The sequence below is a fragment of the Herpailurus yagouaroundi genome, unplaced genomic scaffold (genome assembly GCF_014898765.1).
Source record: "Herpailurus yagouaroundi ecotype Mexico unplaced genomic scaffold, PumYag 184, whole genome shotgun sequence".
Taxonomy (NCBI): Eukaryota; Metazoa; Chordata; class Mammalia; order Carnivora; family Felidae; genus Herpailurus; species Herpailurus yagouaroundi.
Window position 1 is genome coordinate 17,199,336 of NW_024412415.1, and position 11,203 is coordinate 17,210,538.

Genomic DNA, 11,203 nt, shown 5'->3' on the forward strand with positions numbered 1-11,203 from the left:
AGTTTATCATGAATTGAAAAGTTTTATTCCTCAAAAAGCATCAGAAAAACTGTAATTAGCTAATCAAATTATTTATCAAATATTCCTACTTGGCATAAGCCCTATTGTGTCATAGTGAAAAGGTATCCCTTTCTTAAGGATATTATAACCCAACAAAAGAAGATTTGGAAGAACTATAATGTTGGTCAACAACACAAGGTACAGCATAAGTGTTAGCAAAGTTCAGACAGCCCACAGCCAATAGCACTAATGACCACTGAGCTAGCTATGAGATAGATATGATTATACTCTCCTTTGAAAAGCTGAGTAACATACCCAAGGCTGTAAATTTAAAAAGCAGTTTCAAGGGGCACTTGGGTGGCTCAGTCAGTTGAGCGTCTGACTTTGGCTCAGGTCATGATCTCACGGTCCAAGAGTTCGAGCCCCTCATCGGGCTCTGTGCTGATGGCTCAGAGTCTGGAGCCTGCTTTGGATTCTGTGTGTCCCTCTCTCTCTGCCCCTCCCCTGCTCATGCTCTCTCTCTCTCTCTCTCAAAAATAAACAAACATTAAGAAAAAAATTTTAAAGAGTTTCAAACTTAGTTCTATCTGATTCCAAAGCCCATGCTCATAGCCTCTGAGTTCCTGGGGCTTGTAGAGTTCAGGGAGAGGGAGAATTGAGGCTGGCATGGAAGGCAAGGCTTGATGAGGAACATTGTTCTGGACTAGGCCTTAACCAGGCACAATGCTCACTGAGATAAGAGAGAGAAGGAGGAAGGTCAATGTATGGAGCTGTCGTGGAATGAGGATGTAGAGAGATGACAGAGAAGAAAGGGGAAGGAGTACAGAGTGAAGCCAGCTGCTTGGATACAGTCATCTTGGGAGGAGTGGTGAATGAGGACACCTGCCTTGTATGCTCTAAAGACTTGATGCACCCTTCTTCTTTCTTATAAAATATTATATTCCTACACAGATGGGAGAAGACTGGAAGAACAGTTGGGTGGAAGAGGAATCTCCTCTTTCCTTTGCTTTGCTATCACTCTTTGCTCTCTCTGAGTGCATTATCTCAGATACTCCAGCCAGCCAGCCTAAAGTCCATGTCACAAACTTTTTGAGTCCTACATCCCAAGAAGGGTAGCATCTTGGCCTGAGGTTGCCTGATAAAGCCTGGCTGGTCCCAAATGGAACCAGAACTACATTCCTTCTACTGACTATGGTCTCTGAACCAGAGGGTTTGGGGGCATGTGTATCAGACTACAGTCACTCTCCCTACCACTGGACAGACAGCATTCCAAGGAAGGTAGGTCTAATTCAGTGGCACAAGCAGAGTTTTGTGCTTAAGCTCTACCACCACTAGGCATACATCTTTTTACACAGACATGTGATAACTCTACAGCCTTTATTCATTTGCTCGTTCACTCATTCAACAGGTAATTAATGAATGGCCATTTCAAGCCAAGGACTGTGCTAGGTGTTGGGGGAGATAAGGTCAAACAATATGTGGCCCCTAATCTCAGGAGCTGTATACTGTTATTGATGATGGGCATTGACAACAGATGGTCAGGCAATAGTAACTAACTATAATGAATGTTAGGATAAAGAGAAGCTCAGGAGGCTCCATGGGACTCACTGCAAGCTGCTTGCCTTGTTCATTTCTACACCTCTAATACCCATCACTATGCCTGACACACAGTAGGTGCTCAGTAAATTTTTAGTGAATTAAATGAAGATCTTACTGGGGTGCCTGGTGGCTCAGTTGGTTGAGTGTCTGACTCTTGATTTCAGCTCAGGTCATGATCCCAGGGTTGTGGGATCAAGCCCCATATCTGGCTCTGTGCTAAGTATAGAGACTGCTTAAGATTTTTTTTTTCTCTCTCTCCCTTTGTGCCTTTCCCTGCCTGCACACACTTGGAAGGGAAAGGAAAGGGAAGGGAAGGGAAGGGAAGGGAAGGGAAGGGAAGGGAAAAAAGGAAAGAAGAAATGAGATGCCTGGAAATGGACCATTTATTTAAATGAAGATCTTACTAGGCCCGAGTCTGAGCTCTGTCTCTCTGTGACTTCTCTCCATTGGTCTTAAGCCTGATAGTTGGCATCCTAAGCCTAGATGAGATAAGGATAGGTGACATTCTTCAAATACAGTATGCTAGAGTTGGGAGGAACTGGACAAATTAGTCTGTATCACCTCCATCCCCTCCTGGATATCATGCCCCCATAGTTGAGGTCTTTCATGAACCACTTGGAACTTCATGCTTTCCTAATTCCTCCTCATCCTGGATGCCCTCCTTAGAATATGCAAGTTGGTCAATGTCCCAGTTCAATCCAGAGCTTGACACAGAACCTTGAGCGCTCTAGCTGGCTCAATGGTAGGGGGCCACCTCCTCCCCTGAAATAATGGGCTGTGGAAACAGCAATCCTGGCTTTTGATTGGGGTCTTCCAACACCACCAAGGCCTCCAGGAGGCAAATTTGTCCAGGGAAGCAGAGCCATTCTGGGGAAAGCTGAGAAAGGGAGTGAAGAGGTCCTCTGAGGAGACTGAGAAGTGACTCTATTTGGAGGATAGTGATACATCCTCTATCACTTGTACCTTGAGGTACATCGGGCAACTGAGGTGATAGGAAAGGGAGGGTACTGTGAAGGGGTAACTAGGAGGCATGAGGCAACTGCCCCCTCAAGCAAGGCAGGCTGAGTAAGGTCCAGAAAGGCTCTGGCCAGAGCCCAACTCTTCAGCCAGAAATCCCCTCAAAATCAATTGCAGAGTGGTCTTGGGGCATGCTCAAAGCCCCTCAGCTGAGCAGTAGCAGAATGGAGTTAGAACCAGGTCTCCTGATGTCCATTCTTGAATTTTTTTCTCATCACCCTGCTGCCTCCTGGGTATGGGTCTCACGGCAGTTCTTGGCCTGTCATATCCAAGTCTCCCTTCACAGAAGGCTCCTTCATCTCAGGCAGGCAAGGCTTTTCTGGTTTTGATGGGTGGCTTTTTTAATCCTCCAGTACCAACTGTCTCCCTGTTTCTATCTATCCCCTTCCTTGGAAAGATCTCCTGGGGTCTTCAGTGGCCACATGATGGGTAGCCTGGGTTTGCTGCCCAGCAGCAAACCTAGGGACAATGGGCACATGCCTTGGCTTCTGGGCATGCTGATCCTTTTCTCCAGAGAGGTCAGTGTGGTGAGGGGGGGGGGGAGGGGGTGGAATCCAGTGACTTCTCCAGCCTTAAGAATTCCTGTCCTCCTCCTCAGTCTGACCCTCGCTCTGCCAGCCTGGGCCACAGCAGTGCCCACGGGCAGGGCAGTGAGAAAAGGAGGGAGACCTGGGTTTGCTGGTTTTCTTGGCCAGGCACCAGGAGCATGAGTCCTGCCCACCCTTTTTCTGCCAGCCTGCAGTCTCCACTAGCTCCTCTCCCTCTCTCACCCGCCTGTCCCTCCGGGCTGCTCAGGCGCCACCACTACTGTCCCCAACCCGCCCCGCCAGCCTGAGCAAAGGGCAGCGTGACTCACGGCGGCGGCAGCGCTGCCACCAGCCCACGGCTTGCCCGAGGCATATAAAGGCCGCCCGGCGGGCCGCGGCGATTCCTGCCCGGCCCGAGGCGCGCAGAGCATGGCCAGGGGCGCGGAGCGAGGTCGCGGGGACGCCGGCTGGGGGCTGCGGGGCGCTCTGGCGGCGGTGGCGCTGCTCTCGGCGCTCAATGCCGCTGGCACGGTGTTCGCGCTGTGCCAGTGGCGCGGGCTGAGCGCGGCGGTGCGGGCGCTGGAGGCTCAGCAGGGCCGGGAGCAGCGCGAGGACAGCGCCCTGCGCTCCTTCCTGGCCGAGTTGAGTCGCGCTCGGCGCAAGGCGCCGGCTCCTCCCCCGGACCCCGCAAGCGCCGCGCGCAATAAGCGCAGCCACGGCGGGGAGCCCGCGCCGCACATCCGCGCAGAGAGCCACGACATGCTGATGATGATGACCTACTCCATGGTGCCGGTAGGCGGGGGCTTGGCTCCCAGTGGCGCCACCGCCGGGGTGGGCGGCGGGCAGCGCGGGGAGAGAGAGGCCCAGAGGTCCTGTGCTCCCCTGGATGGATGGCGAGGAGCCGCGAGAGGGCCCTGGGCTTGAGCACGGCTGGGAATGTCACCTGGGCCAGCACCTTAGCCCTCTGAGGTCAGTTTCCTCATCTGTTCCTCATCCTTCTTTGAGTCGGCAGATAAATGAGGGGCGCAGGCAGTGTTTTTAAGAGCCTACTTTCCCTTCCTTACTTCGAACAAAACTTTTCACAGCACGGGGAAGACATTTCTGAGGGCTCAGGCTTCTTCAATAAAAGGATTCTTTTCCTGGCTTCATCTAGTGGTCTGGCTTTTCACCTGGCCTCGGACCATCCTCACGAGATCGGTTGAAGCGAACACAGTCCACTCTAATTTTATCAATCACCTGGGACCTTGATGCATAAAAAGTTGCTCTTAGGTAAAGCGATTCCAAATGGGAAGATTGATATAGAGAAATTTGCTTAAAATTCACCGTGAAAGCTGAGGTTCTAATGTGGGCTCCAGCGGGTCTATGGAAGTCCAGAAATTACCAGTGTGCACTCAAGGGGTCATGCATCTAGGGAGAGTGTATTAGATTAATTTCATTAGCTTTTCATTCGATTTGTACTCCCCCAAAAAGATTTAAGAAACTCTGCTCTTAAAAAAAAAAAAAGGACTTAAAGCAAAGCCTCAAAAATCTTTTTTTTCCAGTTTCAAGTTTTTTTGCTTTTGCTGTTTTCAACTCAATAATTATCTAACAATTACATTCAGATCACATTGCAGTTCCCCATTCCATTTCATTATCCTTTACAACCACAGGAGTCTTGTTTCATTTTATAATTACAAAGATTTCAGTTCTGTCATCCCAAGAGTGAGCCATACTTCGGAATCCTAGGTATTTGAAGATAAACTCACTTAAAGCTTCTGTTATCATAGAAACTTTTAAATATCTTATATGAGCAGACATGCTTTTACAACTACAACATGGAAGTATTACACACTGCAATACATCTTTTGAGAGAGACCAAATTTTTCCATTCCTGGTTTCTTCTTCGTTGTCTTCTTTTTTTAAACCTATGTCATCATTTAACTATCTGGGTCCAAGCAAATTTTTTAAAAGACCTCTCTAAAATGAAGAAGACATAGACACACTTTGGGGAATTTACTCTTTCCCTTGGTTCCCTACCATGTATTTTGAGGGTTTTTTGAAACCCTTCAAGAAGGATGCATCTGAGCATCAACATTTTACATTTTTAATCTAGAAGCTTCTGTATTGCAGCCTGTTCAGTCACTAACCCAACGGGATGGAGAGATCCATTTCTGTGTTAGCCTGAAAGCCAGATTTAACTACTACCACCTTCTCTGTTATAGGTCAGAGGGCAGAAACATCACATTTGTCAGGCTGAGAAGCATTCATAGATTATCACCAACTCATCCACCACGTGTAATGGGTATGCTTTGACCTTATAGTGTCATTGAAGGAATATTTCCATGCAGGTCTGGAGGAAGCAACTGTCATATTGCTGACTTTCTGGTTGGGAGTAGTTCTCAAGCAGTAGTCTAGGGGTCAACCTGGAAGCACAGGAAAATGCAGATTCCAGGGTCCCACCCTCATACTTATAAAATTATCATCCCCAGAATTGTCTTCCTTAAGAAGTCCTCTGATTCCCATTCCCCCACCTTCCCACCCCCTTGTGAGTTTGATACAGGGGCCCAGGGGCCACTTTGAGAAAGCTGCGTTAGATCACTGCTTCTCTACTTTATTTATTTATTTATTTATTTTTTAGTGTTTACTTATTTATTTTGAGAGAGAGAGAGAGAAAGAGAGAAAATGCTTGCACGTGCACAAATAAGTGAGCAGGAGAGGGGCAGAGAAAGAGGGAGAGAGAGAATCACAAGTAGGCTGTGTGCTCTCAGCACTGAGCCCAGGGGCCAGGGCTCCATCTCACTACCAAACCTTGAGATCAAGACCTGAGCTGAAATCAAGAGCCACTCAGATGCCCACACCACTTCTCTACTTTAATATGCACATGAATATCCTGATGATCTTTTTCAAATGCAGATTCTGACTCAGAAGGTCTAATTTCAGGCTTGAGATTCTGCACTTCTCATAAGCTTCCGCTGATATCAAAGCTGCTGGTTTGAGGACCACACTTTGAATACCACGGTTCTAGAGTGATGGTTGCACATTGAAATCACATAGGGAGCTTTAAGCATGACTGATGCCTGGATCCCACGACCAGAGATTCTGAATTAATTGTTAGAGGTGCAGCCTGGGGTGCCCGGACATTGGCATACCTTCCTGATGACAGTGAGCAGCATTAAGCATCTCACTTCCACCAGGTCTCTTTTGAGGTCTCTGCTTCAAGCAGAGGAACAATTTTATTGCTGAAAGCCCTTTACTTTATTCTAGCCATATTCTTATCATTCATCTTTGCAAATTTTTCTCATTTTTACTCTCTGCCTTTCTCAGAACAGAGAATTATTCACATGAGGAAACGGTGTTTTAAAAAGCACTTTCACAAGCACCTCTAGTAGAAAAGTTGCTAAGAAAGGCGCCTGGGTGGCTCAGTTGGTAAGCATCTGACTTCAGCTCAGGTCATGATCTCACGGTTCATAAGTTCAAGCCCCATGTCAGGCTCTGTACTGACAGCTCAAAGCCCTGGACCCAGCTTAGGAATCTGTGTCTCCTTCTCTCTCTGCCCTTCACCTGCTCGTGCTCTGTCTCTCTCTCTCTCAAAAATAAACATTAAAAACTATTAAAAAAACGTTAAGTTGCTAAGAGAACTGTTTATACATCATGGAGGTCACTGTGCACACATGTTATGGTTGAAATCTATACCTTCCCCCACCCTTTTATACAGCACCAGGAGGTTTTGAATGAGGATGAGATCAGAGGTTCCCCTCCGCCCTGCCACCCCACTCCACTGAGGTTCCATGTCCTTAGAGATCTAGGAACAAAAAAATAAGTGGTAGGCAGATTAATGTCAGCATTTCAAAAAGGCTCATTTATCCAAGATGAGCCTCCTCAAGCTAACTAGCACTTCAAATTCTGTGCTTTTGGCTGAGAGTATATATCAGCTCAGCATGGTAATCCTGCTTAGCACATTCTGCCCAGAAACTGGTTGTTGGAAGGGCAACATAACTAATCATTACTTAAGAACAGTTAGTTTGGTACAGCCAAACGCATTAAATCCTTAAAAACAACTGGGTACTTTGGAGAAAAGTCATAAGGGCCTGGGTACCACTGAGCTAGACCAGCATTGGGAACCCATCTGCCAGGAACTCATGCAGGAAATGCGGCCTCTGTTTAGTCCCCGCCCCACTTCACACTGCCCCCCATCTCACTTTCCCCATCGGCTGCTCTCTCATCCCATTCTCTAGGTCTTACACTTACTGGTGTTCTGGTAGCTTCATCATCCTGTCCAAAATCTAGGGTCATGCCCCCAGTAGGAAAAGGGTTTTATTTCTCACAATGAACACCCTAAGAAGCTCTAAATCGTTGAAGATTTACATTTTTAAAAAATGAAACTCTAAAATTACTAGAGGAAAAGAAGGGTAAATTCATTTTTAATGTTAGAATGGGGAAAATCTTTCTTTTAAACAACTAGAAAGCCAGAAGCAAATAGTAAACAAATATAACTGCATTTAAAAAGCACACACAACAACAAAAACAAGCACATGCACCCCGTAAACAAACGTAAAAGATAAATGACAAACTGGAAAAAAAAATTTGCAGCTCATACCATAGATATAAGGCTAATCTTCTGAATATATATAGCATTCCTATAAGTTAATAAGGAAAAAAAACCACAAGAATTTAATAGGAAAATCAGCAAACATAGGAATCCAATAGGAAAATGGAACACAGTTCTCAGAAAAAGAAATACAAATGTTTCTCAGTAAACATGTAAGAAAAGATGTCTAAGCTTAAAAATACAAATTACACCTGTCCTGAAACATAATTTTCACCTGTCAGAATGGCAAAACTACAAACGTCTGACCACACATTCTCTTGGGGAAGCTGAAGAGAAATAGACATGCTTTTGCATTGCTGTTTGGACTGCAAATTAGTATAACCCATATGGAAGGCAATTTGGCAATACCTAAAAACATTACAAATACGTTTACCCTGTGACCCAGAAATATCACTTGTGGGAATTTATCCTGAATATATAAAAAAATATATTTTTTTATATATTCAGGATATATTCATATCCTATGAAATGATATATGCACATACGCAGTGTGGAATATTTGTAAAAGCAAAATATTTTTATTAACAACCTGTGCCCATCAGTACGGAACTAGTTAAATAAACTAACCTATGCACCCACTGGAATAGGTAGCTGTAAAATGAGAATGAGGAAATTCTCTATGTGCCATTATTGGAATAGTCCTTGGGATATATTTTAAGTGAAGAAATCAAGGCAGAGAAAAATATATATTGTATTACCTTGTATAAGGAAGAAGCAGAAAAATAAGTGAAGATACTAACAAAAGTACTTACTTAGGGAGAGTGGGGATAAAATGGGAATGAGACTTTCACTGTATAGCTTTGTGTATTATTTTGACATTTGAACCGTATATCGTGTTACTCTAATTGTGAGTAAAAAGGCCATAACCACAAGGCTACATGGCCGCTGACCCTGGACTGGGGGACAATAGGGTGTGGCAGAGACTTTGCCAGCCTGAAGTTCATGCACTGTGTCTAAAGGGAGGCTCTCAATGATTGTTGCTGTACAAGAGCAAGATTGTTGATTTTTTTTTTGAAGAGAAGTTTAAAAATCTGACTCTTTATTTGAAATCTCTTGGCTTTGAAATATTGACAAAAATTCCAAAAAAATATTTTTAACTGGCTGAGTGCATTGGCCAAACAACACTCACATTGTTAAGGGCCGTGCTGGGACTACCGAGCTTAGTTCTGAGCAGTCTCTTCTTATAATCATGAGTGGTTTTAAACAAAAATGGCTTTATTTCGCTCCACCACATCCCCTCCCCCACTCATTTCCTACCCTGGTTCTGCAAGGATAGCGGTAACTCTGCCACTGTTATTGTTGGTTGAGTGGAGATGGGTTTCTTTGTGTGTTTGGTTTGGTTTGAGTTTTGTTTTGTTTTTTGGCTTTCTTTTTTTTTTTTCAACGTTTTTTATTTATTTTTGGGACAGAGAGAGACAGAACATGAACGGGGGAAGGGCAGAGAGAGAGGGAGACACAGAATCGGAAACAGGCTCCAGGCTCCGAGCCATCAGCCCAGAGCCTGATGCGGGGCTCGAACTCACGGACCGCGAGATCGTGACCTGGCTGAAGTCGGACGCTTAACCGACTGTGCCACCCAGGCACCCCTGTTTTTTGGCTTTCTAAAAATCAACTCCACCTTCAGTGGATGGAGATTTCCCGTCACTGTGGCTTTTCAAAAGCATGTGCTCCAGTTTGGAAGATAGTTCTCAAGGAGGAGATGCCAGCGGTGTTAAGCTATGTAATGCATTATTATGACAATGAGAGCTTTTTGTGATGACTGTAATAAGGTACGCTTTTATGGATCTATACATTATCTTGTTTATAGGGGGACATCACATTACCTACAGTCAGAGCTCCTGTTTGATTGGATGCTATATTTCCTTGAAGGCCCTAACTTGGCTGTGCCAGGGTTTACCTCCCTTTCCTACTTCTTGGAGTGAATCACTTCCAGGTGATATAAAAGCTGAGGATTTAGGGGCGCCTGGGTGGCTCAGTCGGTTAAGCTTCTAACTCTTGACTTGGGCTCAGGTCATGATCTCACGGTTCATGAGTTCACAAGTCCCCTCATGGAGCTCTGTGCTGACAGTGCAGACCCTGCTTCAGATTCTCTCTCTCTCTCCCTCTTTGCCCCTCCTCTACTCGTACTCTCTCTCTCTCTGAAAATAAATAAATAAACTTGAAAACAAAAACAAACTGAGGATTTAGACTAGGGATCAACAAACTATGCCCTGTAACCAAATCAAGTTTGTTACTTGATTTTGTACAGCCCACAAAGTAAGATTTTTACATGTATAAATGGTTAGGGGAAAAAAATCAAAACAATAATGATATTACATGACACAAACATTATGTAAAATTCAAATTTCATTAGTCATAAATAATGTTTTGTTGGAATACAACTATGCTCATAGTTGGTACTGCAAACACACCCGTAAACTTGACTCATGATGGCATGTTGAGGAAGACAAGTGAGAGCTAGCTCCTTAGTTACATCCTTCGGACACTTTCTTTGTCAAAACACATTTTGCACACATGCAAATAAAACACTCAATGCAGATACATAATTGTCGCGATTCTCTAAGGACATATGTAAAAACCAAGTGGGCCAAGACTGAGCATCTAGACCCACCGAGAACAGGGCAGTTGTGTTGACCATATGAATGGCATTAAGCCATTTGGAACCACTCCCAGATCCTGGAGCTATTCAAAAGCTCTTAGTCTCTTACTAGCCAAAGTGTTAGAGGTGAGGGCAGCAGTTACAAGCTTGCTAAGCTATAGCAGGCTATAGTCTGAACAGGATGGAACTTATGGGGCCTAATATATTGCCCACTCTCTCTGTTTCCTGCCTTTCCTTCAACCTTTATTGCCTCTATGCCAGAGATAAAATGAATTGTTTTCCTTTGGAACTGAAAGGTACATGCCCCCCTGGAATAGTACCACTCCACTCTGGAGAGACGGCAGAGCCCCCAAACCAGCCCGTCATTTAGTGGCCCAATAGACCACAGGCTGAGAGATGCTTGAGAAGAGGGACCTTTCTGGGTGAGTTCCAGAACAACTTCTTAGAGTAGGAGTCTTCCGTTGCTAAGAGATTATTTATCTTTGCCATTGCTCTCATCCCAGGATCTTTCTATAGCTAGTCCAGACTCACCATCACATGGTACTCCTTACACCTTTGGCCACTGTGTGCCCACCCCAACTTGAGTAACCTGGGATTCCTTCCTCACTTTCAGGTTCCCAGCCAAATTCTCTCTCCCTCATGCTTCCCTGAGTATGTTGTAGTGGTGAGCAGTGTGGCCCTGGGAGTCAGACAGATTCACATTCTGGGCCCACAGCCTTGTAGCTGGGCCACCTTGGGCAAGTCTTTTAATGTGAGAAGTAAAGGAGATGATTCATTTTCGGAAATAACCAAATAAAAGCTGTGCTGTCTAGTTAACGGTAGGTTTACAACCTATTGGAAAAAATGTATGAACCCTCTTTCCTCCCCCGGCCC

The 11,203-nt window shown here is 45.1% G+C and overlaps 1 protein-coding gene across 1 annotated transcript in view; it reads left to right on the forward strand.

The window, feature by feature from the left end:
* The first annotated feature begins 3,319 nt into the window (after positions 1-3,319).
* GLDN (gliomedin) overlaps positions 3,320-11,203 on the forward strand; it is a 59,441-nt gene continuing 51,557 nt past the window's right edge. The window contains exon 1 of the mRNA XM_040492688.1: positions 3,320-3,935. Within this exon, the coding sequence (XP_040348622.1) occupies positions 3,573-3,935 (363 nt within the window). The 5' untranslated portion in view covers positions 3,320-3,572. The remainder of the gene's footprint in view (positions 3,936-11,203) is intronic.